Source organism: Corapipo altera, unplaced genomic scaffold (assembly GCF_003945725.1).
Source record: "Corapipo altera isolate COAL_440 unplaced genomic scaffold, ASM394572v1 56, whole genome shotgun sequence".
In the NCBI taxonomy this organism is placed as follows: Eukaryota; Metazoa; Chordata; class Aves; order Passeriformes; family Pipridae; genus Corapipo; species Corapipo altera.
Window position 1 is genome coordinate 3,186,308 of NW_020884896.1, and position 27,144 is coordinate 3,213,451.

Below are 27,144 nucleotides of genomic sequence, written 5' to 3' on the forward strand. Positions count from 1 at the left end.
CACAATTTAATTTGTCTGCAGATGATGAGGAATATAGACAAAATATTTAAAATATAACACCATACTGATCCAGTTTACTTATTATACATAGAAATTATTTAAGAAATTGATATCCATCCCAAGGAAAGCAGATGAATTAATAATATATTTATTTTCAGTCTGTGAGTTCATAGATGTCAAATATTGTTAACTGTTTTTATGCTACAGGGAACAAACTCACTCTGGAAACTAGACCAACCAAAGAAGGAATAGATGTCAGACAAGAGCTATTGAAGTTCCATTCTACTTATTATTCGTCAAATTTAATGGCTATTTGTGTCTTAGGAAGAGGTGAGTTTTGTTCTGTTGGTTAAGTCTTTAAATATATATTAGAAGAAAATGAAGGTTCCAATTGCTTAAAACATTCTACACAAGTTGATATTTTGCATATATTTGTTAAAAGCTTAATAACTGTGTTGAGAATGGTTTGCTTTTTGAAAATAGGCTGACAGACTGGTATTTATGTGGTGTTTTACAGTAGTGCTCGGATGGTGGATATGAGTGGAATAAAATTAATTCTTTATCTAATCAAAAGCAGAATTCACTGAGGAATTTTAGATGGAAGCTTTCAGTAAGAATCACCCTGGCAACTGGGAATCTATACTAAAGGAAACCATCACTGTAGTTGTAAAGCTTAAATGAATGTGTATTTTGGTGATGTGAATAAAAAATAGAGGTTTGTAATAGAATTACATGCAGTTCACAAAATTTTGGTATACAGTGAACCATCTTGGTTTGCATTGTTTTGTTGGTTTTTTACCCTGAACAGTTCTCTTAATGTAGGAGCACAGGTATGTTGTTTAGGAAAGACTCTACTTTCTCAATCTAACTGGGATTGTTTTGATAACCAGTTGATAACTGCTTTTGAAATCTGTCAAGGATTAAGGTTGAGACATCCTTTGAGATCCATTGCTTTGAGACGTCCAAGAAATGCACGTTTTTTTCTTCCAACACCCACCCTTGAAAGGCGTGTGCTAAAAAATTGACAGATGAGTCTTTTTTATCTTATTCACACTTTGAGAAGTGCTCCAAAATGCATTTCTTGAGGCACATAGCAATTTTGAAGGCAGCATTTTAACAGAAATGGTACAGGTCGGTTTAGGTGAATTAATGCACAACATGAAATTCTTTCTGCAGAAGTTCTGCTGCTCATTTTTGCGGAGTACTAGAGACACAGACTGAAACTAGAATGGATGTAAAAGTAGAAGTGCTTAAACAGGTCACAGATGTGTCTGTTTTGGGTGCTTGAGGACAGATGACCTGACTCCCCATGTATCTGAAATACTGGATGTGAGCTGAGGCTTAAGAAAATTCGAGTTTGGCAAAGATGTTTTCAGTCTAGAAGATTTGCAGCTGTAATTCCACGTCCCTTAAGCTTTTTGTGGAATGTTTGTTTTTGTAAATGTTCAAAAGCTGGTGTATCTGTTCTTTGGTTCTAGCTTAGATTTATCAGTAAAAAGTAAAATTTATTTTTAGGTTGCAGGATTTATTTTAATAATGATTGAAGCCTTCCTTTAATAAACATGGTGTTTCTAGCATGTTATAGTTCAAAATTTAAGTATGAATATAGATTTGCTTTCTGAAATTAACTATCATAACACCATTGAAACTACTTTTCTGTGTAATTCATGTCTCTCCCAAAAAATATTCAAACCCCAAATTTACCAGAGTCTTCAGATAATGACTATGGTTTTTTCTAATGTTTCTTTATTCTAGAATCTCTGGATGAGCTGACTTGCTTAGTGGTAAAGTTATTTTCAGAAGTAGAGAATAAAAATGTCCCTATACCAGAGTTTCCTGAACATCCTTTCCAAGAAGAGCATCTCCGGGTATGTATGGAGACACATCGTCCATCAGGAGTGTACACCTTAAATGATTTTTTAATGTTTCAATAAACATTATACACTTCACTACTTTTTTATCCGTGTCCTTGTCAAGTTCCATGTTCATTTATTGATTTTCCACCCACCTTTCCATGCTGAGTGTAGTTTTGAATAGTTTATAGTAAAGGTTGTACATTTGGTTGCAACTGTAAGCAACTGAAAGATAGTTAGTTTTCCTTTTGTTTGCCTTATGAATGGCTACACATTGCCCTAAGTTTTAGATATCTTTACTCTTGAGATTTTGGAGGTACATTGGAAATAACGTGTATGTGTGTGAAGGGAACACAGTGTGTGCTCCTGAGAGGAATAAAATAAATGAGTTTCCCTTTGTTTATGTGTCTCTTTGTTTGTTTTTTCCCCTCAGCAACTTTACAAGGTGGTACCCATTAAGGATATTAGAAATCTTTATGTCACATTTCCTATACCAGACCTTCAGAAGTACTATAAATCAAACCCTGGCCATTACCTTGGTCATCTGATTGGGCATGAAGGCCCGGGGAGTCTTCTATCAGAGCTTAAAGCCAAAGGTAAGTCCTTTGAAGTTAAACAATTAAAAAAATATTTGATCACACATTTTAGCTGAGTTTCACTTAAAATTGACCTCTGTATGTTAAAACCTTCAACTACTTGAGTAATTTGAATTATAAGTGATTTGGCGCTTTATTTTTATTTCTGTGGCAGGTAAACATAAGTAGCTAATAAGCACTCAGACTGCTGAAGCTATGATTTCTTGCAGTCCCCTTTATCTGCCCTGTTTAGATAGTTATATGAACTTTGACATGATTGTGTTTCTGTTCTGTCACTGACTTTGAGACTACTTTGTCAGGTCCCTTAATGTCTGGAAGACTGCAAGGTATCTTTTGCTATTTTTCTTTATATCACTCTGTTCCAAGCAGAAATAAATTACCTAGTAATCAAATGATCTTGAGTTTGTCATATCACTCTGAGTACAAAATCAGATAGTTCTGACTTGTGCTTATATTTAACTTGCACTGTTGCTGTAAGCATTAAGGAAGAGAAGGAGAACGTGTAAATTAATCAAAATATTTTTGAAAAAAGTTGTGTTGCTGAGGCATACAAAAAGTTGCATAAATTGTTACACATTTGTTTATGTAATAAAGTTTCTTTCTGATGTCATAGGATGGGTAAATACACTTGTTGGAGGCCAGAAGGAAGGTGCTAGAGGTTTCATGTTTTTCATCATTAATGTGGACTTGACAGAGGAAGGACTTTGTAAGTGAAGCAATGTGCCTTCATTCCATGTTATTCCTGATCTGATGGCTTTGTGTTTGTATCCGAAGAGACTAATTGTAATTATAGCTTGAAAGCCAATTTATTTTAACTGGTTACTCTTCTTTGTTTAGATCCTCCCACTATGCTAACACACTATGCTAACACAGGTCACCTAAGAAATCAATTTATTTGAGATTATATTAAGTTAATTAGATACTTCAAATAAATTTCTGTAAAAGCTGTTAATATCTGTTGTGTGCTACTTATTCATACTATTCAAACCCAAGTTAAATTATATTATAAATCAATATCTTCATGTGAAGACATGTTCAGTGCAGTTCTTGGAATTGGTTGGGGACATAAACACTTAAATTCATGTCTGAAAAAAGCTGGTTTAACTTTGCTGGTGGGATTGCAGATGTCCTTAAATATCTAAATGTGTCCTTAAATTTCTTGATGTATCAGAGTGTAATGACAAATAAAATCAGAGAAACCATATTTGTTTTCATCAGAATTCCTTCTTTGTGAAGAACTAAGTGGATTTTTAAGGATTTTTTTTTTCTTTCCAGTGCATGTTGAAGATATTATTTTGCACATGTTTCAGTATATTCAAAAACTACGTACAGAAGGACCTCAAGAATGGGTTTTCCAAGAGTGCAAGGTAAGTAATTGGGACTTGAAATGTGCAAGGGTTGTATTTTTACAAAATTTAATAATCACATAGTAGTTAAGTTTATTGATTTTGAAGATGTAACATGACACAAATGACAAGTACATTCAGAATATGTTGTGTTAACATAGGTATGAAAAGCTCTTACAGAGCTGTGGGTTATGATAGCATAGTGGAGGTGAAGGAAGAAGGATCTTACTCTTTCCACAAGGATTTTGCATAACCTTCCTTAGTCTTCACTGAAAGAGGAGGGGGGGAAAACATTTTCTATGAGGGGTAACATTGAATTGGAAATTGAAATGGCTGTTATTCTACCCCTCTCTTCTTTCACGTGTCAGATTGTATAGATGAGATTGTAAAGGCAATGGGACATTTGCTGTTTGTTCCCTCATGTTTTTGAAAAGTGAACTAAAGGCTGTTCATGGAGTACTTTGGCTGTAGACTTCAGTCTTTGCTGAACTATTCATGCTTCTTACAAGTCTGAATGGTTATGTGTGCACAGGGCACAAATGTAAAGTATCCTGGTAGAATTAGCACTGTACTTCTCAGTGTCAGTGTGAAATAAACCCAGTTTTATTTATGTGTATAGTCTCATTGGTTCACTATATGTGCTTGGATGAAAGTTTCTTGTTCCATCTTAGCTTTCTTTTATGAAAACTGTTGAGTCTCTTCTAGGAACAGAAATTCTGCAGCTGGGTTAGCTTTGTTTCTTACACTTTGACACTGTACACCTATGAAAATAGTCTCAAGTCTCTTTATACTCTGCTAAAAATCCCAATGGATTTTTTTCACTTTACAGAGTAAGCAAATAGAAGATTTGAAAGAGGTAGTTCCATCCTTCTATCTCATCCCTGTGTCTTTCCCTTGCTCCTCTTGTATCAGCCCCAGCACTCCTGAGACTGTGGGGTGAGTCAGAGAGCTGGCAAACTAGTATGAAAAGAATCTTTAGAGTTTATTTTCAGCTGAACTGTTAAATTAATCAGACTCTCTGCATGGTTTCTTGGAAGGATGGCCTGTACTTTTCACTGACTGTATAGTCTTAGATTTCTTTAATTCACCCTTGGCATTGTATCCTAAGAATGATGTATTCTATTTCTGTGGCTAAGACAGCATAAAGAAACACACTCTTTCTGTCTCTAAACTTACCTATTGGCTGGCTGAACAAAAGGAAGAAAAAAGGAAGAGGGAAAGACTTCAGTTCGTTAACATATGACAAACATTGCACTGCAACACTATGCATTGGTTGTATCAGAGTTGGTGTGTTTTCAAGTTATCAGGAAATTTAAATATATGAGATATGGGATAGATCTCTTACTATGAACAGGACTTACAAGACTTGTATAACACTTCACGTTGTGATACTATCCCAAATTGCTTGTGAGTTTTATGCAACTTGAGTGTTACTGAAAACTTGTGTTAGGTACCTGTCTAACTGCTATAACATGGATACAACAAAAGTACTTTGTTTCCTTTCATTATAAAAAGGAATTAAGTAGCAAATAATTATTCTTAAAAATAGGCTTTAATTTATGCTTTTCAGTCATTCATACATTGTTTTCTAGGATCTAAATGCTGTGGCATTCAGATTTAAAGATAAAGAGCGACCACGAGGTTATACATCAAAGCTTGGAGGAATGTTGCATGTAAGTGGAGGGGGGTCATTTTTGTTTGGTTGTTGGTTTTTTTAATAATCATTTAGCTGTGTGTTTCACTATAATCTTAATAAATACAGGCATCTGCAAAGGTCCTCTGCACTTCTTGTGCTTAGGAAGCTAATACCATGCTGCATACATCTTAGTTTTGGCAGTCAATAGGTCACATTCTGTTTACTCTGCTGTTTTATACTTCTGTACTCGGTAGAACTGATTATACAGTAACTGGAGTTGCTATTTGATCTGTTTCAGTATTTCTTAAGACTTAGATAGCTTGTTATTCTGTGTCTACCTGTAGCTAAATAGGAAATATTAGGGAAAATATTAGAGAAGTAGTATTTTATCATTAACATGAGCACTATGTTCCATAGTTAACAACGTTGAAATACTGCAGTAAGCAGAAATATTTGTATTAAGATTGCAAATTACAAATGTTTGACTTTACTGATATGATTATGTGTTGGTACTGAAAAAACCCTCATGTAGCTTTTACTTGGTCTTTATACTTCTTGCAGAATTTAATTCCCTCATTTTGCACTAGTAGAATATTTAGATGGGTTTATTGGGTTCTTTTTGTCTGGTGAAATTACATAACTTTTATAGATTGCAGCTCTTCTTCATTGCATAGCTAATGTCTGCATTTATTCAGAGAAACTTTTGGTTTCTTTGCAGAAATTCCTGTTAATGGTCCTAGACCTTTAATTTGTGAAGTCTAAAATAGTGATCTTTAATTTTAGAATTCTCTTTGTTTACAAAAAAGCATTAGACTGAACTGAAATAATTTGAATGGTTGTTTAAAGAACTCGTGTTTGGGCTGCTGTCTCTTGCTTTTGTTCAGTCAAATGCCTAAAATCCATGTAACAAATGGACTTCTAACTTCTGAAACAGTCTTTCAGTGGTTTGTATTTGTTGGATCATTTCTGATCACAATTGCTTCAAAAATCAGGCCAGGAAGTTGCCAGAAGTGTTCCAAAGAGTATGGTAGTGATTCAGGACTTTTTTTTTCACTGCCTTTCTTTTGCTGTGCTTTGCAGTATGAATGGTAATTCTCATTCTGCTGTTAGTAGTTAAATGAGCATCAAATTCTGAATATTTAGCATTTACATTTGAATTTTTTTTAACACAGGTTTGATTCATTGTCCTTGGTTTCCAGCCCCTCAGCTCTTTCTCTTTTCCAGAATACTTTTTATGAGTTACTCAGTGTTCTGGAAGTCATTCCACAGTAGTTTTTTTGTATAATGTATGTAATTCAGAAAGTAATTTTGTAATAATTCTGGTCAAAAAACTTACAGCTGCCTGGCAGAGTGCAAGTACTCAGTGTCATCTGGTGATTTTCCCTCCCAGGTGTTTATCAAGAAAGTTTTCCTATCAACCACACTAATCATTTTCAGACAAGTTTAAACTTTTTTTTCGTAAGTTGTCGTGTACCTTAAGAGATTTTCAGCTTGATCTTAAATAAAAGATGTTAAAATTGAAAGTGTTTAAATCTGTATTATGCTTTTAGATATTGAAATATACTTAACCTTTAAATTACTGTAAATAAGAATTGAATTATTTGAGAATCCTAAAAGAACTTAGTGGTTATTTGGGGAATTTTTATGGGATTTTTTTTTATTTCTTTCTTTTGTTTGTTTTTGCTTACTTACGTTTTTTTTCCCCAAATTCAGTCTAGTAGAGTACTTGGTATTCTTTTATCTTTAAAAATATCCTGCAGGGGTCAGCATTTACCACGTTACTTTTTACTTTACTCAAAATATTATTTAAAGGTGGGTGACTTTTTATATTGAGACATAAAATATTTCAAGAGAAAAGAATGGTAAATCTGCAGTATATAAAATTGCCTAATACATGAGAAATACGATTGCATAGATAGAATGTTACTCCCTCTTGTTTAGTTTTAAGAAAAAGATTTTAAAACATCTACACACTTCTAATTTGAAGTTACAGAGGTAATACAGATTTTGTGACCAAAAGTATATTCTTTTGCTTTCTTTACTGAACCGTAGTTTTTTCATGCTTAGTTTTGTTTATTCATCTATGTGTTTCTGGGCTTTGTTTTTAGTACTATCCAATAGAAGAAGTATTGGCTGCTGAATATTTGCTTGAAGAATTCAGACCTGATTTAATAGAGATGGTACTGGATAAATTGAGACCAGAAAATGTTCGGTAAGTTAAACACAAACATAAAAAAGCAAATGACCTAATGGAAACAAAAATTCTTAGGTATCTCTTACAACTCTGAAGTAAATGTGACTGAAAAAGAGCTGGTTGTTCTGTTAATGTCTTTGGTTCCCTTTGAAAATTATCTCGTAAGTGCATGCAACTCTTCCTGTTCAGACAGAAATGTCATTTCAGGCCTTTCTATGTGGAGTGGTTTCCCTTGGCCTGAAACAGTTTTCAAGAAGATTCTTACTCAGAGTAAGAATCTTTTTCTGAGGAAAAGCCTGGTAAAATTATTCTGCCTCGCTAGATTATTGGGACATTTTATATAGAATGCTTTAATTAATGATTTGGAGCTAGGTCTGGAAATGTGTTAAGGGGATGGTTTTTATCTGCTGTATATATTTCTTTTCCCCTATGGAGAAATATGAAACTTTATGCAAATTAGCAAACCCCCTGAAAAATATCAATTTATGTGGGTGGAAATAATTGTGTCTTTAGCTCCTAAAATCTCTCAGGCTTCAGAGCATTCTTCAATGTGAGCATGACCTTACTGCACATGTGCTTCCTTTGCAGAGTGAGTGTGCTGCAGTAAAAATTTCAGGGCTCAGGAATTGGTCAGACTAGATGTTGAAAGGAAAAGGGGAATCTTCTCCTCCTGTGCTTTTGAGAATCTTCTGCTGTCACACAACTGGGGTAGAAAAGGGAGGCAGAAAAGAACGAATGTACCTTATGTCTGTTTGAATACCTAAAGAACAATAACGTGACCAGGATGAGGGAAATAATTCTGTGCTGAAATGATGATTTACAAGTGAAGGAATCTGGAAACATAGAGAAGAGGATGAGGGCAGATGAAAAAAAAGGCATATTTCTTAAGGAGTAGGAAGGGCTGGGTAAGTATCTAACAAAGGGAGGAAGAGCCTGGGACAAGAGAGCTGGCAGAGGACATCATGGGAGTATTCTGTTGGTAGCTGTGGGGAATTGGTATCTCACTCAAGGATGGATGGAGGGGCTGACTAGTGGAACTGCTGGGGATGGTTAAGTGCAGGTTGGACAAATAAATGAGAGGGGCACGGAAAGTGGGACTAGTAGACAAGAGTGGAGGTAAGAGAAGTCTAGAAGATGTCAGGCTTAGCAAGGATATTCAACTGGCTGTCCTGAATCATGGAATTTGGGCAGACAGAAAAGAGAGAAAGTCTGAGACAAGGAACCTGAGGTAGGACAGCAGCAGAACTGATGGGACTAAACTTGGAGGACCTGAGCAGAAAAGCCTCTGTAGACTAAGTGTAGTCTACAGAGGGCAGAGAAACTAAAATTTACCAAGTCTTCCTCCTGTATAACTTTGTGAATCTCTTGATTCACTTGACTTCCTATCTATGAAAAAATGTCTCTTGGGATATTTTAAAACATTAAATTAATTCCTGTAACACAGTGCTGTGGAAGGGACATTGTAGTAATTGTGTTTATTTGGAGAATATTGGAAAGAGAAGTCAGATCATGCATTGGGCAAAACACATAAAATACTGAATAACTGTTTCTTAATTGTTCTGTGCACTGAACAGGGCAGAGGTTCAGTAGAACAGTGTGTAAAGTTGTGTGTGTATTTATACAAGTGTATAATGTGGTACAATCTCCATTATTACAAGGTTGCATAGGCAACAGTTACACTAGCACTCTGAAGCCTGAATTTTCTTTTTTTTTTAAGCCTTTTTTCAGTTTGATTCTTTTAATACAACTTTTGTTTATGTTGTAATAAATTGTAATATTAAGTTAATGGTGTAGAGATACTATTAAACTGTATAAAAATACAGAAACAAGCTTTTGCTTGTGTATTCTATCAGTCTTACTGTATCTGAGCACCTGCTTATCAGGGTTTTGGAAAAAAATAATGATGGGAGGGTGCTGTTTCTGAATATGTTCCACACTGAAATTTTCAGACAGTGTTAGATATAGAAGGATGAGATGTATTTCAGCTTTCTGAAATTACTGTGAATTATTTAAAAGTTTGGGCACAAATCTTCATGTTTCTTTTTATGACAAAGTCTGTCTTGTATATTCATTTAGTCTAAGATATATGAAAATTTGTTGTTAAAAGATAGTATATTTCAGATAATTATTGGATAAAGTAGGATAAACTTGGATTATGAAAGTATTTGCAAATGTCATGGGGTTCTGGTGTTTTATGGGGTATGCAAATAGTGATAGAATAAATGGAGTTGCCTATATCAGCAACAGTAGTTGCCATAGTAATTAATGCCCTTTAAAGAAGGGCCTATATCTTTGTGTGTGGGTGTGGATCTGTGTGTAATGTGTGTGGGATACGTCAACTGAAGCTTGACTATTTCAAGAGATCATACTTTGAACAAACAATACTTTAATGAAAATTTCCAGGTTCTCATTTCTATTGTATTTAGTACTTTTATTTTGAATGTATTTTCATGTTAATCTACCACCCAAGACCTTGAAATTTTGATACTTTTAACATAAAGACTGTTCTTAGTAATTAAAAGAGAGAATGTGTAATTACTTGTTCTCTGAAGAAAGCTTTATGAAATTCCAGCTGAATGTGAACCTTTACCTTTACTGGTTTTAGAATTGTTTACAAGCTATAAGTAAACCTGAGTTAATACTGATTTAGTAAAGAAGCTCCAGGTGCTTAATTAGATCTGATGTTTATCAGACCTTCATATAGCTTTAAAACGTGACTCCTTACTCACAAATGTAAATCGGATCTTTGTTACTAGCCAGACAATTTCCAAAGCATCTTCTTACTTAAACATTCAAAAATTGCTGGAGGAAATAATATATGTAAATACATTCATAGACTCTTTAGGCTTGTCAGAAGCTGCTGGACACTACTATGTTACCCCTGTTGTTGGCTATGCCCATCTTTTGACACTCCTTGCAGCTGACAGTACTTAAGCATAAAATAGCCATAATGAACCTTGTTCAAAAGCTAGTAATATGAGAAGGGAAAGTATAGAGAATACTGGTAGAGGGAGAAAATTTAAGCCTATAGCATGTTACTATAAGCACAAGAATAATGGTGACAGTTTTTAGAAGAATGTGGTGTGCTTTTTTCAAACATGTAGTGAACATCCATTTCACAATGTTCTTTTATTTTAAGTAACATAAGCCCATCTCTGCACTTTCCGTTGCAATTCTGCATTCATCTTTGTCCAAAATTAAAATAAAAGGGGGTGGGGCAAGACAAGAGAAAGATGAGCAAGAATCTTACTAGAAAGAGAGGAAAAAGTAATTCTAAAAAGTCACGGAATTTAGGTGTAACATGTTTGGACTATTAGTAACCAAAGAAAATAATAGTTTACCATGATATGTGTCTTTCTATAGTAGTTTTGTAGTATTACATCAGTCTTCTCCCATTTGACTAAGTAACTTGCTGGAGAGGGGAATTTTCTCCACACTTGGTAATTGTGGATTAATTTTAACTAAAAGCTGGATTTTTTTTCTAAGACGGAACACATCTAGAACAAATACCATCTGAAGATGATCAGTTTTAGCATATTAAGCAACTGGGAAGCATTGATCCTGCAGATGATGAAGATGGGTGTTTCACAATTCACTTTCAAATTCAGCCTGTTTTGAATGGTGTCTATGTGACTTTTTAAGGAGCAAAGTGCAGTACATTTGGACTGGAGATGCAAGTGGTGGAGGTGTCTTGTAAACGAAAGTGGACAGGAATAGGTGTGCTTCTCTGTACAGGAAGGTCTCAAAGTTTTCATAATGGCAGAGTGATGATGGCATGGTAACAGTCAAGAAAACTGGTTATCAGAGAGGGTCATTAGTAACTTCTGTGGGTCTCTGTGTAATCTTGGGCTTTAAATGTCATATGTGTCATGCTGCTTTCTTCTAGTTTGTGCTTTTTGGATTCTGGAAAAAATATGTTGCATTTAATCTTTCTTCACTTTACCTGCCTTAAGAAATAGGTGTCATTTAATAGATGAAGAAATGTGTAACTTTTAAGCATTTGGATAAAATAAAAAAAAAAAGCTAAATACTGGGAGAAAGAAAGACTTTCAGAACTGGAATATATCTGGGTTTATGGCCTCTTCAGTTAATTGTTAAATAATTACATATTCTCTTTGTTACAGAGATTTTAGTAGGGCTTAAAGATAGTAAGTACAAGTGGGTTAGTTCTCTGAAGCTTAAGTGCCCAGAGCTATGATGACAGCTGTCCTGTTAAGGCTCAAGTATAAATATGTATAAACTAGAGAGTGACCAAAGACTGATTAAATGCAGTTCTAACTGCCAGAATCAGTTGTTGTTCTAACATGGATCAAATAAGGCCTGCAGGTGGACTGTAATGATGTAGCAGCAGGCATGCATTGAGTTTGAATGGTATGTGGTCAAAGTAATGACAATGTGTTGCTTTTTATGTGTAGACTGAAGTCTTGCTGGTGTTTGCAATCGCTACAACAGCTGTACATTCACATCTTAGTGCTCTTTATGTTCAGACTATTTGTCATCTCCAAAAGTGTAACTTATAAAAAGAAATACCAAACATCAAACCAAATTTAAGATTCCTAAGTGTCATGTTGCTTTGTCCTGCTGCCATAAATGATACATTTTTCAGATTAAACACAAAAGTTACAGTTGTGCTTCCATTTAGCTTCTGTGGTAATATAGGAAGCAGATTTTTCTCAAATTTAAAAGTATAAGTCAGTTTTAGTGGGAATTAATTTTTTTTATTTGAGGCATCAGACTCTCCTGTTTTTATTTGACTAAAAAAATTAACTTATCGTTCTGTATTCTTTTTAGGCACATTTTAAGGGTTTATTCTATGAAAATAAAATAGACTGCAATTTTTTTAACCTTTTCAAAGTATAGTATAATGTAACAGGGAATATAATTTTATAGTATATTTATAATTGCTGGCAAGGTAAATTATCTTGGGAGGCGGAAGTCTTGCTAAAAGTGATGTCATGGTACCTTACAAAGACTCAAGAAAGCCACTGTGGATTTGTAGTTTTAGAGGGCTCTCCTGAAAGAATTAATTGAGATTACAGATATTAATAAAAGGGTGTCCTTCTATTGTACTTTTTTTTTGTTACATTTATATCTTTATGAATGCAGTGAATTACCAATCCAGTAGCCCATTTCCTTCTTTTATCTGTCCTTGAGGAAATTTTATATACTAATAAAAAACGCCTGTGAACGTGCGCTTTAAATATCTGTGTGTGTTTTGGTTATCCACCATTTACTGATAGGTATGCACGTTTACCTTTCTATTTTCCCTTTTTATAAGAGTTAGTATGTGCCACATCCTAAATTTGCCTGTTGTTTGAGGTTATTTTCCTGTTTTGTATTGATTTTTTTTTTTTTTAATTTTTATGCCTTGCATTCATTCTGTCTTGAGGTGATTTAATTTCCATTTATTTGAATTTTTCTTTGTATTTTGGTTTTACTTATAATTGCCTTTTCATAACCCTATTGGAATTCACCTACACTAAGGACTTTTCTTGGCATACCTCTACTGGAATAACTGCATTCAGAGTTTGAAACAACTGATCAATGTCTTTCTAAAAAGTATAGTTTTTCCACTGTTATTTTCTTAAAAAACTTTGTGCTTAAAAGGTATGAAAAAATCCAGACAGATGGTACTAAGTATACATATGCATTTCTGTTCAACTGAACTATAGCAGGAAGTTTTCATATTCTCTTCCCACCCCCGTGCACTACTTGTTGCATTTAGTGCCTTAATTTCCCTTAGAGAGAAACATTTTAAAATGTAAGTATCATTTTTACTTCTTCAAACTGTATTGGGTTTTGCCAGCCATCTGTGAAGATAAGGGAATAGACTTGGCATGTGTCACAGTCTTAGCTGAAAAATGTAATTTTCCTATCATTTCCAATACATTTTTCTACTCATCATCTGCAGAATAAATGCTCTTATTAAAATTTAAGAAGATAGTGACTCACCAGATTAAACAGCTACAGAACATTTTCCCTTGGATAGTAAGTGGGCTTTTTTCTTCTCATGATATCAGGAGTGCAGCACTAGTCCTATCCTAGAGGGAAGAAAAATAAAATGAATGCCAAAAGTGTTGATACAGGAATTTCTAACTGCTAGAATTTCATAGACACTGAGCAAACTGTTATCACGGGGCAGTTGGGGATGCCCCCCCCGATGACAAACATGCTAGAAATACAGAATGTATGTGTTTATTTTTAATTGCATTGTATCTGAGTAACAATTTTGAAAATCACAATTTGCTCACTTATTTCCCCCCCAAACCGTGGCGTTTGTAGCGACTTAGTTTTACTGAACCCTGATGAATAACTTGTGCTTCTGCAGAGTGATTACAGTGCTAAACCCCTGCAGCATCTCTCTGCATGCAGATTCCCCTCTTACTCTGGTTTCTGATGATATTGGTATGCAAGTGGCTTCAAATAGCCTGTATTGCCTTGCATCAGTTTTACTGATGGTTTTGAGGGAACTTAGGAACAAATGAAGGATTTTACTGGTTTTACCTCAGTCACATTATGTTATGCATATGAATAAGATACGTTTTTTCCATCGTTTGACAATAATTTGGAAGACAGAGTTTAAATTGGGTCCTAAAAAAGGGCATTGATCCTTTATAAGTATAGATTTTTTTCTTTTGCAACAAATTTACTCTGACGTGTTTGTTACTAATATCACAGATACTGTGTTTTCTAACTCTATTACCTTTTCACCCTTAGAACCTTGAGTTTTGTTATGTAAGTCTGGAATATAATAGCTGATAATCTTTCCTGGAAGTACCTTCATTTCAAAGCACACACTCTCTTCCCAAGTAACAGTCTCCTGTGGATCTGTCACTTTTAGCTTCATTTTAGATTTCAGAAGAGTGAAAAACAAGATACTGTCTAGTAAATATGTATCACATTATAGAAACTGTGCTTGTTTTTGAAAATTGACCATAACCAAGGACTACACAGTTGGCATGTACAAGAATGTAAATACAGAAGTAAATTGCATGTATGGTTCCATGTTCATGAATGGCCCAAGCCTAATTGCATTTTAAGCAGATCCTATTGAAGGTTGCCTGATTGCCTGTCTTGCTTTTCCCATGCATTTCAATACTGTCTTAAAACACAGGGATGTTCATAGTGCTATACAGCACAACACAGAATTGAAAAGCAAAAATAACATTACATAATTGGTAACTGTAAAGATGCATTACGATACATTTAAGTAGCTGTATGGCATTTTATTTCTAACTGCTGTGCTTCTTTTCTTCTCTTCTTTTCATGCCCTGGTCTTCATTCCTGTTGGTGCTTGTATCTTGGTTTAAGTAGTAATTCTTGGACAGGTGAAATCCCTTCCGATTTTTTTATGTTGTTGTGGGTATGTTTCTGAGAGCTCAAAATGTCAGTAATCATTCCAGTAGTGATTTGGGATACAGGGAGAGCAGGAGGATCCCTTGAAGCAAAACTGCTTGAAGAATTACAATGCTGATTTCCAAAGTTTCATTTTCTATACGTTGAGCAGACAGAATTATTTTTAGCTCTTTAATTTTAGTGTGTTCCTACAGCAAATGTTTGGATGCTTGAATTGTCACTACTGCTTGAACATCAGTGTGCTGGAGAAGGGTAGAAGGAGGAAATGTTGAATAACAGACATCTGTATATTATATCTTAAGACATCTTTGTCTTGCTTCTCAGACCATATGATTATTGGAAATTTACCAGGATAATCTTTTCACTTAAGACTTTTTTTTTTATTTTTATTCTTTATTTACTGCATGAAAAGACGTGGTAGGTTGCTCTGAAATTCTAAAAGACTTTATGGTTTTTATAGTCTCTTACAAACTTTGTGCCAGTGTTGTGATTTAACCCCAGCCAGCAACTAAGCACCATGCAGCTGCTTGCTCATCCCCCCACCAGTGGGATCAAGGAGGGAATCAGAAGGGTAAAAGCTGGAAAACTCGTGGGTTGAGATTAAGACGGTTTAATAGGGAAAGCAAAGGCTGCACACAGGAGCAAAGCAAAACCAGGAGTTAATTCAGTGCTTCCCATGGTCAGGCAGGTATTCAGCCATCTCCAGGAGAGCAGGGGCCTGTCATGCACAGCAGTTACTCGGGAACACAAACACCATCACTCAAATGTCCCCTACTTACTCTTTCTCCTCCCCACTTTATATACTGAGCATGATCCCACATGGTCTGGAATATCCCTTTGGTCAGTTGGGGTCACCTGTCTCAGCCAGGTCTCCTCCTGACGGGCCACGCTCCCCCAGCCTCTTTAACCAGGAGCATGAAAAGGCCTTGGCTCTGTGTAAGCCCTGCTCAAGCAACAACAACAGCATCTGTATATCATTACCTCTGTGTTCAGCACAAATCCAAAACACAGCCCCATACCAGGCACGGTGAAGAAAATTAACTACCCCAGGCAAAACCAGCACAACATGATAGAACTCTTACTCACCAGCTGTTCAAGTTAAAACGCAAACCAGAATATTTCTGTGGTTCGCTTTAATAAAAACAACAATCTATCTAACAGATTCCACCTTGTTGACCAAGCTAGTATCTGCTTTTTTGCAAGAACAAGTATTCCCAGGATTAAAATGCTTAGTTCTTTGCTGAATATTTATTTAATAGTGCTTCTTTTGTATAAAAAATGAAATAGATACATCATGCAAACAGATATGAGACCATTTTGTGTGAAGGCACATTAAAAATGTTAACCATGTCTATTGCCTTTTAGCAATGAGAGATGAAATAATGCATCTACTAAAAATAAGTATTCTCTTTCTGGTTTGGATATTGCATAACTTCTGCAGAGGAGCAAGGGTTGTTTTGTGTGTGTGTTTGTGCTAATCATGTGGTTCCTTAAAAGCTGGGGAGTAGAAATTTCTCTCTTTCTCACCCCAGAGGAAATCTGCATCCCTAAAACATTCTTCAGAATATATGATTTAAAATATTGTCTCAAAATTAGACCATCTGTGGAACAAGTCCTGCTTCAGTTTTTGAATCTGTTGTTAGAGAATGTGTCTTTACAGTTCCGTGTAACTCTGACATGTACTTAAGTGCATGCAATGCTGACTGTTTACCTCACTGCTCTCCTGCTACTCAAGCTGCAATGCAGGGATTAAATAATTAATAATTTGAAAATCTTCATAATAGGGGCATCTAGAACTAAATACAGTAGAATCCTATTTTCTTCAGCCTTCTTGGATCATTTAGTGATTTATGTGTACCCATTAGATGAACTGGGAGGGATAAGAACAAGGGTATTTACAGTATTAGTCTACATAGTTAAACTTTTCAATGTATTGCAAAATTCATCCCAAGTGTATTGTAACGTAACAATACTATAGTTGGGGACACATCCACATGTGCCTGCTTTGATTTGCACCCCACTTTGCTGTGCACATTAGAAATAAACAACAGAATGTTCCTGGTCTGAAGATGCTGTGATTAAAAAAGAACACTTACATTGCACATATTTTGATGTTGTAATGTGTATTTAAGTCATCTGCAAAGACTTGACAAAGTTTGTTACTGTGCTGTTCAGCATCTAGCGATTATTAAATATATACAGGAGGTAATTGTGCTACCTTTTTTAACCATTTCAAAATTCTTAGAAATATCTGTTTACTCTTGAAGTTAGCCACTTATTTCCGTTGAATACTCTTTTGTGTTGTAGATTGTTCAAAAGAATTAAAGGAGTTTTCTTGATTCCTGTCATGTAGACTACTGAAAAAATACTGATTAATTTGTAATTTTCTTTTTTTGTGTGTTTCGTTTCATTTAGGTGTATTCTTTAGTTCAGGGAGCGTCTGGATGATGCTGTTAGTCATATGGTTTAGTTTTAGGTAATCATGTAAGAAGCAGGGAATTGAACTTGCTGATCCTTATGGTAACATTAACTTGATAAGGTTAACCTTAGTGTGTAGTTTGGTATACATGTACTTGCTATCCAAGGTACCCTGTAATTGTCCAGGGACTGTTTGCAGAAATAAATGCATTCTGGGGATGGAGCAGAAACAGTGCTCGGAATAATTTCTCACACTCTCAGACACATTCATGACAAAGTGCTTTGTCTCTTTGTTTTCAGAGTTGCAATAGTTTCCAAGTCTTTTGAAGGAAAAACTGATCGAACAGAAGACTGGTATGGAACACAGTACAAACAAGAAGCGATTTCTGATGAAGTTATTAAGGCATGTTAAAACTTTTAATATATTCTAATACCTGCAAATGAAAGTCAGTGGCAAACCCTTTGTCTAATTTTCCCTTTAGTTCAAGGGAGAGGTTAAATCTGCTGCTCTACATAGCATGAAAATCATACAATAAGTCTGTTTAATGTTATATGTTAAAATGTTTTTGCTGTAAATGATCCATAATATGCAGTGGCTACTTAAAAATGTAAGCATTAACTTCTTAAAATGTAATAGCGTCTATTATATGTTAATTAACTCATCTGTACTTAAGAAAAGAATCTTTTTACAACTGTTACATGTAACTATTTTTAAAATTTACTTTTGCAACATAGAAAACACATATATATTGCCAGTTAAATGAGATTCTAAAAATTAAAACTCCAGTAAAGGAGGTGAGAAAATCCTTATTGAAACTTGTTATTGTTCTAATCTTTTAAGAAGAGATGGCTGCAAAGTATATACCTCCAAGCTGAATTGGACCTTCCAAGTGTGCTCTGAACAGACATTACATAGGAACGCTTCCTTTTGCTTGACCACACCTGTGCTCTTGATTAGAATTCCTGTTGAAGTATTTGGTTTAATATCATCATTTACAGTTCATAGTAGCAGAAAATATGAGACATAAAACACACAGTACTGTAAACTTTTCAAAATTACCTTTTATCACCATCCTCCTTCTCAGAGTACTACATCCTGCTGATAGTCTACTTTGACTTGTTTTCCCAGCTATGCCTCTCTTTCCCTTTTATCTTAATAGTATTTACACATAAGGTGGTGGAACACATTTTAAAATCTTTTGTTTCAGCATGAAATAAATATATATCTATTAGTTAAGCAGAAATTCTGCTTAGCCTCACTGTTTCTCCTATTTATCTAGAAATGGCAAAATGCTGACTTGAATGGGAAATTCAAGCTTCCAATGAAGAACGAGTTCATTCCTACAAACTTTGAGATTTTGCCATTGGAAAAAGATGCAACACAGTACCCTGCCCTTGTCAAGGTAAACTGTCTGTATTTGTCCTGTTTGCTACCTAACCTCCTGGGAACTTAATTCCTCTGTGTTTCTAAAATACAGATCATGTCATATTTCAAAATATAATAAAAAAAAGTACAAAACTTCAAGATATTACTGTAAAGACAGTAGTGGATTATGAAAGTTTGGATTCCTATGTAAATGAGTCTGCAAACAGCTTGAACTCTTTCTGCCCTTCTGAAAGGGTGTTGGCACTGATAGAAATAATAATAAGGCTGTTTATTCAGCAGAAGAGTGACTGCCACTCTTACATTTTTTTGAACAGTGTTGAGTAAGGCATGGGTGTAGACAAGGCTATTCTTTTGTAACTGTGTGTGGAAAAAGTGTGTGATGGTGTGGAAAAAGGGAGAGAGAAGTGTAAACACGTAAATAGACATCACTCTCCAGTTTCCTAGAAGCATCATTTCATGATCTCAAAATATTTAGAAAATCTCAGTTTTTCTGAGTGTGTAAAACATAGAAAAAATTACTTCTTACTATTGTAAAGCATGGTTGTCTTTGCTAATGCTCATCCCTGTTCTAGGCTTAGCTGGAGGATAAACAGGAAAAGTCTTCAGCAATTACGTGTTGTACTTCATCTTGAATACTCAATTCAGGCATACTTCTTTCACACTAGATGAATAGAAGTCTACTCTAGTGCAGAGATACCCTTCAGGAAAACATATTTGTTCTGCATAGGACATTTTAAGTGTATACTTGAAGCAATATTATTAATGGAGAAAGCCTTTGAGCATATATTTATGTTCATCCTGAACAAAACCCCTAAACTTTAGCAGGGACATATACTACAGCTTTATTAAATAACACTAACTGGTGTGCTGCAGAAACTTGATGGTCCTTCAGTGTCTCTATAGCAGCTTGGTAATTGATCCACACAAAAACTTTGCTTTAAGGTGGCATTGCTTTGGAAATGTATTTGCTTTTGGTTTTTCCTTTCTGTTTAAAATATATTTTCTGAGGGAAAATGGTTTTAATCTCATGCAGTTGATGAAATACACTTTATCTGTTCTACCTGAATCTCTTTTCTTATTTTTCTCTCCAACTGTATGTCTGTGCCATTTTCTTTTTGTAGGCACTGACATTTGTCTGACCCCACAGCAAAACAGTGCAAGAACTAAATCAGTAAGAATGATGTACAAAACCCCCAGCTTTTCTGCTGCTTTGTGTCCCTAAGTGAGCTTACTAAGGACTGGACCAATGTTGTGGAGAAAGGGAGGGACAGGAACATAAGTGCAGGAACAGGATGGCCATTTTCACTGGCAGAATGTCACTATGTCACCTCTGTTGTAATAGCACATCTTGCCCTGAAAAACCCTCAGGATAGACGGCAGTTGGGATATGGGCTGTGGCCTGAGGGCCAAACTGTTCTGTGGACTGCAGCTGGTGATGTCCAGCTGTTGGATCAGGTCTGCAGTACCACAGACAGGCTTTACTGTTTAGCACTCTGTCCCTCATATAAGATGTATTCTAAATGGCATTATAGCAATTTAACAGAATAAAAACTTTGTTGTCTTTGAGCGAAGCTGTAGTTTGGCCTTTTAGTGTGAGTCAGATATTGTGGAGGAAGGTGTGCTGTAAGAGATGGGACTTAATTCTTTTATGCAAAAAAGAAGAGGAAAATACCATGCTAAATCCCCGAGAAGCAAAGAAAATCTGCTCAAAAATATGAAAAAGAAAAATAATCTTACATTTAAAAGTTCTCTCTTGTTATGCATGGCAATGCAAAGAAAAGGTGTTGGGGAGATGAAGTTAACTAAAGTTGGAAAAGAGATGGAGCATGTATGTTAGTTTTTGTGGGAGAAAAAGCAATAGGGGAGGTTGTTTAGAGTCTTTCCTGTACTAGGAAGTTATTCTGAAAAATTTTGGAGACAGATCTTTTAACTAATTTCCAAATAATTTTACTGCTTTTTCTAAATGCGTATGTGTTATTTGTTTCTGATGTTATGTTCAAACAACATATAATACATTTTTTTAATAAAACATTGATAATAACTTTAACAATAACAATAATACACAGTTGTATTCTTAGTTCTAAACCACGTAATGATATGCTGCTCTAGTGCTGCATAACGACACATCTTTTATTGCCAGCATTAGCAGGGAATTTTGTGCAGCTAACTCTATATTTGTCTTTTATCATTCCTCTCTAGAAAAGTAGTTCCCATTTTGATCCTAAGCTCATTCACAATGCTGGGGCCATTTAACTGCTTGGTAAGGTGACGTGGTAAGAAGGGAGTCTCAGTACAGATAGATAGATGTATCCACAATGTATATAGCAAGAAATTGAATTTAAGGAGATAATGCTAAGTTGAGATTTGAAGTGGTGAAAAGACATTTTTTTAAATAGTGCCATATACTGCAGTTAAAAGTCAAGTGACTTTAACAAAACCTCTTTTCTTGACACAGGACACTGCTATGAGCAAACTATGGTTCAAGCAAGATGACAAATTTTTTTTGCCGAAAGCTTGTCTCAACTTTGAATTTTTCAGGTATGCAATATTGAGTATATCACATAAATTGCTCTCCAAAAGTCTCTTGTTTATTGGGAATCTACATTTCTGTGGCAAAAACTTCCTTGCATGCACTGACACTTGGAAATGTTTGTCCTTACTTTGAATATACAATAAGGTGTAGATATCAGGAAGGCTCATGCAGTAATTGAATGGCAAGCAGTTTGAGGTTCTCCATCTAGATTAACAGGAAAAGTTTATCTCAAAATACTCCTAAAACAAATTTTCTTCTCTGTTTTATTTGCTGTACCTGAAATATGCCTGCCAATAGGAGCTACTACATGTTGCAATATACTCTTTAAAAATGTGTGTATTTTTACATTAATTACTAGGTCACAGCTGTTTTAAGATCTGTGTTGTCTTTATGAAATGCTATTCTGATAATGATTTTAGGTTCAAATTCTAGTTTCATTTGCATAATGCAACCCATTATAAAACGTGCCTAAAATTTGGTATTTTACTAAACTGACAACCACAACTGATTTTTTTTTTTCCAAGAGCATCATCTGTATTATCAATGAATGTGTGATTTTCACCCCAAAATGCATGATATAAAACTGTAATGTTAATCCTGGTCTTGCATTATTTTCATCACAGGAAAATTATCTTTCTTTAAGTAAGCACGCCAATGATGGACCTTCTTAATGTTCCTTTCAAGTAATAAATTTCTAAGTTTTGAATTAAAAAAATACTGCTGTCTTTAGAGTGCAACTGTTTCTGTGTTGGAAAGGTTGAAAGGTAAAAAAATTCAGGGACTCTCCTTTTGCCTAATTAAATGATTCAGTGATATTGCTGGAAAGGCTATTATGACAACTCTCACAGATGCTTTTAGATGCACTGTTGAGTCCTTGTTTTGAGACACTACTTGAAGTTTTTCTTGAAGAATTTTAGATAGAGGTTTTTTCCAGAGTGTGTCATATCTTGGTACTGGTGTTGGTGAACTAGTTGGGGAAAATAGGTTTCCTGGAAATTTCCTCCTCCTTTTTGCTTTTTGAAACCACAGTGCAAATGTTACAACTATTTCAACTTTGTTATGTCAGGAAATGGAGGATCAAAATGGTAACTGCCCATCTCTTATTCAGAGAACAATGATTGCAATTCTTTGCCTTCTTTGTTCATACATGGTGGCTTTCCTTGTACTGTGTTTGACCAAAATCCAAAACAGGATTTTATTGATGGACACTGAGTTTGTTATACAGTTGTGGTGGTTTTTCACATCAGTTTCAAATGAACTATGAGTAAACCAATCTCTGTACCAGTTTGTGAAGGATTTAAAGATAATAACTGATTTTTTGTGGAGCACAGAAAGGTATAAAAGTGTGTGCACATACACACAATATCACGGAATCATTTGGGCTGGAAGGGACCTTTAAAGGTCATCTAGTCCAACCCTCCTGCACTGAGCAGGGGCATCTTCAGTTGGATCAGTGGTGATGGTCTTTCCCATTTAGATTTGTACTTTGATCTCAGTGAGCCCTTTTAAAAAGCCAGGAGTAGTTGAGCTTTGATCAGTGTAGTGGAATGACTTGCCTCTTTCCTCCTGGGAATGGTTACAGGTGGAAAGTTGGGTTTTTCTTAGGGTTGGGAGTGAGGGTTCTTTCCTTTTCCTTAAAAATAAGATGGTGATTGCATGTGAACATAATACTGGGTACGTCATCTCCAAAAGAAGGTGTAAGCAGGTTTGTCAAGTTTTGGTACTTAAAAAAGAGTCTTGGTGAATATCTCTCTCTCTCTATCTCTCTATCTCTCTTTTTGGTGATGCTGATGGTCATTGAAGGAAAGGTGAAGTGTACAGTGTTTATTCATGAGACTCAGTGAAATCACCTGTATCTCTTGTGACCAAGTGAATTGCTGAATAAAGCCATCTTAATGACATGGGTTTTCATAAAAACTTTTAGCCTTAATTCTAGATCAGAATATGAAGGCTGTGCTGCCTTGTAGCAGATTACAAGAATTTGTTCATGCTACAGGCTGCTTCAGTAAGGTAGCAAAAAAGATTTCTTCTGCCTGCAGCCCTGGTCATCATGAATCATAGAAAGAATTCCTGACCCAGATGTTATAGCACCAATTGCTCTGTAAATGAATTAAGAGGAAGTTGATGATGATGATTTCTCCCTCAAATACACAAATCCCATAGGAACAATGAGTATATGAATCTCTTGAAATCACGTTATTCCAAAGCTGAAAATCCTTACAGGGATCCTTCTTAAAAAAACACCACAGTAAAAACATCTGACATAGGACTTACCACCCGACCTAAAAGATGATGATAAGCTTTTGCTTTTGTGTGAATTGCAACTTAAGAACTCAACAAGTGTCCTTTTTTAAAAGGAAGCAGAACAACCATGTGCTGATGTTTTGAAAACTCTCTAAAGGTAGTTATAAACTCAACACTTCAGTGTTGATTCCAGCTATGTCACTTACAGCTCTGTTTGAAAGAGGAAAAGACTGGACTTTATGATTTTTCAAATACACTATCAGTGATTAAGTTGCTCTACTTGAGTCTAGTAAGAAAGGTAGACTAGAAATAAACATTTATTTACAAAACTGTCAGTAATAGGAGGCAGCTCCAAGAATAGTGTTGCAATAATTTTCAGTTATTTTTTTTTACTTGAGGATAAATGATTTAGTAGTGATGATTATTTTCAAAACTCCCTGTTGGCCAGCTAAACGAGTATACAGAATTTATAACTGATACAGACATAGCAATCACTCCAATTGATTGGATTGATCTCTGTTGTAGTATCAAAATGGAAAAAAAAATATAATGAGTTTGGAGTAAGGCTTATGGTAACATAGGATTGACCTAAATCTTGCTTTGAATTCAGTCTTAATTAAAAAATTCAATCGTAATTGGATTTGCATCATTGGGCATATTGAAATTGCTCAGTTTTGGGAAATTGTAGGGAGAAATGCAAATGACAGCCCTTTTGGTTTTTTTTACTGACATGTTTGCTTCATCTGGGCAAAGATTTTGGACTATAGCAGGCTCTGCTTCTCTAATAGCTTTTTTATTTTTTTAAATCTGTTCCTCTGCTTTCTTTCCTTAATCTAAAAGGAAGGAGAAGTCAAGACCTTACTAAAAACAACCAGGAACCTTCTTAAAAATACCTTTGCAATGTATTTTAAAGTTACCAGCTTATGTTTTGTGGTCATGTGATCTTGGTTTTACTACAGTAATGTTGGTATACACTGAGAAATACCATTCTGTATAGGTGTAAACATATGTGATGGCATGTCCCTCAATATCACCATTAGTGACTGCTTAGAGAAAATAAATGCAAATGGCGTGGGTTTGAGTTGTAAACTGTATCCTGGCAGCATATTGTTTCAGATACTGCTGATTATTCCTGTGAAATTGATAATGAATTTACATGCACTTCAGAAGCTTTAGAAATAAGTAATCATAGTACAGATAACTTGGCTTCACAAATCTTTAAAACACACAGGTATTTAACCATTAGCACAGTTGAAACATGGCTTCAGTCTTTGAGAGGCTCGATTTCTCTTTTAGAGAAATTTGCAACAGTATTGTGTGTGATCAGATGCTTCTAATGCAACAGTAAGTCTTGTATTGCTGTTGCCATTGAAAAGATAACACAAAAAATTGTGTTGTTATGACAGTGGATATGCCAAACTTCTTTCCAGAGCTGAACTTGGCATGTACTGCATATTTTCATACCACAAATTGTTCATCTCTTAATTTTTGTAATAGAAACTACATTGTTTTCTGATAGTGTATGAGTATTAACTAAATTAAAGTGCAGTGTGTGGGCTTTCATATCAGTCTGTTGAATTATGTTGGTATATTTAGTTTATTTTACTCCTGGTGAATTCTGACTGTGCAGCCAAGTAAATGTAATGTGTCTTGATTTATGAGCACAGATAGAATAACCCTGGAATCTTCAATATATTTAGGCATTCCCCAAACCATAAGCAAGCTGAGTAACTATTTTCAAGTGTGTTCACATTTGGCTTCAAAACAGGTATCCTTCATAATCGGATCCATCAGCATAAAATCACAGAAAATATTGTTTCCTTCAGATCAACCTTAAAAGGCCAAAAGAAACAGAGAAATAATTTTAAACTGCATATTTTACTTTCAACATTTTCTTCCAGCCCATTTGCTTACGTGGATCCCTTGCATTGTAACATGGCCTATTTGTACCTTGAACTACTCAAAGACTCCCTCAACGAGTATGCATATGCAGCAGAACTAGCTGGCTTGAACTATGATCTCCAAAATACCATCTATGGGATGTATGTAAGTACCCAAATCAAGGAAGAGCTTAGAGCCTTGAAACTACTTCCACTCATCAACATTTTTATATTGATTTGATGGAAGGACTTTTAAATAAAAAATAAAGGCTGTTAGTCCTTTTGATCTTGGTTATTAACCATTCTTTCTTTGATTTGAATTTTAAGTTGAATTTTGTTCAAAGTCTTCAACAGTCTTTCAGTTCACATTAAGCAAATTTTCTTCTTTATTTTTGTATCATTCATGAAATTAATTAGTTGTAAGATTTCTTCCTCCATTTAAAAAAAAAAAGGCAACCCTAATCCAAGCTTACATATTTGTATAAGTTTGTCAGACGTCTACTAAAAGCTTTCTGACTGATGGGGTAAAAGACCCCTTTTTCATGCTATTAAATAAATGGTATACTTCAGCTTTTCTGTTCAAGAACTACTGATCATGAGGCTGCATATACATACTCTTCAGTCATATTTCTTCATCCATTACTTTGTCACTGCTTGAGGTATCAAAGCATTTCTTTTGTTTTTCTTTTTGTTAGTCGCTACATTTATGCTGATCCTCTCCATTGCAACATGACATACCTGTTTATCAGGTTATTGAAGGATGATTTAAAAGAGTATACATATGCAGCACGCCTCTCAGGTTTGGTCTATGGCATTGCATCAGGAATGAATGCAATACTTGTAAGTAAGAAAACGCAGGAGGAAATTAAACAGCTTGGGAGTTGTTGAGCTTGGAGAAAACATTTGACTTCTGCATTTCTAAATGAGATGGTTAATGTTTTTTTCCTTGCATATATCTCATGAATTAAAGGCAATGCAAAACTGTATTTTGTACTGAGTGACCTGTTTAAGATTGCAGTGTCTTGTGAACATGTGTGCAGTGCAGTTGTTGCGTTCTAGTTCACATTTTTACTTGCTTGCATGGTAATCTGGAAAGTACTATTGCTGGCTTCTTTATAAAAACATTAACTTTTCTGTGGAATTAATCTCAGCTTTACAGGTTTTGTTACAATTCTCTAATTCTGCCGTAGTGAGCTGTGGAAATGGATTGTGCATGTGTTCGTTAGATTGCAATGCTGGATATTTATGGCTTTTCTTTAGTGTTTGTTTTTATTACATGTTTTATAATCTGTTTTAAAGTCCTGACAATACTTGATAAATACTGGTATTATGATAAATGACTATTTCTTACTCATCTTCTCCTATGAGATTAATAATGGGAGATTTTAGTAGTCTGTCTCGAAGTTCTATTAAAATCTTTTGTTAACCATCATTATATATCAGAATGTGTTTAAAATTTCCTGTAGAAGTACTGTTTTCCAGAGCATCTTAGTAAAAAAATATTCCGTATATGGTCTTTATGTTTTCTGCATGAGAGAGTGCTGCAATTTCTTTTTTTATCCAACACAAATGTGATTTCCTTGTGGCATTCACTTGACTTGCTGCAAACACGGTTATCTATTCTCAGTTTAAAACTTGCTGATGTTTCTGTGGTAAGGATTAATTAATTAAAGGGAAAAAAAATGTGTAATTTTCTTAATT

At 35.0% G+C, this 27,144-nt stretch overlaps 1 protein-coding gene across 5 annotated transcripts in view; it reads left to right on the forward strand.

Moving 5' to 3' along the window:
• IDE (insulin degrading enzyme) overlaps positions 1 to 27,144 on the forward strand; it is a 61,363-nt gene that overhangs the window by 14,521 nt on the left and 19,698 nt on the right. For 4 of the 5 annotated variants that reach the window (XM_027648305.1, XM_027648306.1, XM_027648304.1 and 1 more), the window contains 11 exons: positions 208 to 330; positions 1,756 to 1,868; positions 2,287 to 2,449; positions 3,063 to 3,155; positions 3,725 to 3,816; positions 5,388 to 5,468; positions 7,540 to 7,643; positions 17,700 to 17,802; positions 18,680 to 18,802; positions 21,242 to 21,324; positions 25,465 to 25,609. In XM_027648305.1, the coding sequence (XP_027504106.1) occupies positions 208 to 330; positions 1,756 to 1,868; positions 2,287 to 2,449; positions 3,063 to 3,155; positions 3,725 to 3,816; positions 5,388 to 5,468; positions 7,540 to 7,643; positions 17,700 to 17,802; positions 18,680 to 18,802; positions 21,242 to 21,324; positions 25,465 to 25,609 (1,223 nt within the window). Of the gene's footprint in view, positions 1 to 207; positions 331 to 1,755; positions 1,869 to 2,286; positions 2,450 to 3,062; positions 3,156 to 3,724; positions 3,817 to 5,387; positions 5,469 to 7,539; positions 7,644 to 17,699; positions 17,803 to 18,679; positions 18,803 to 21,241; positions 21,325 to 25,464; positions 25,610 to 26,138; positions 26,284 to 27,144 lie in introns of all 5 variants that reach the window. The other variant, XM_027648303.1, reaches the window with a different exon arrangement.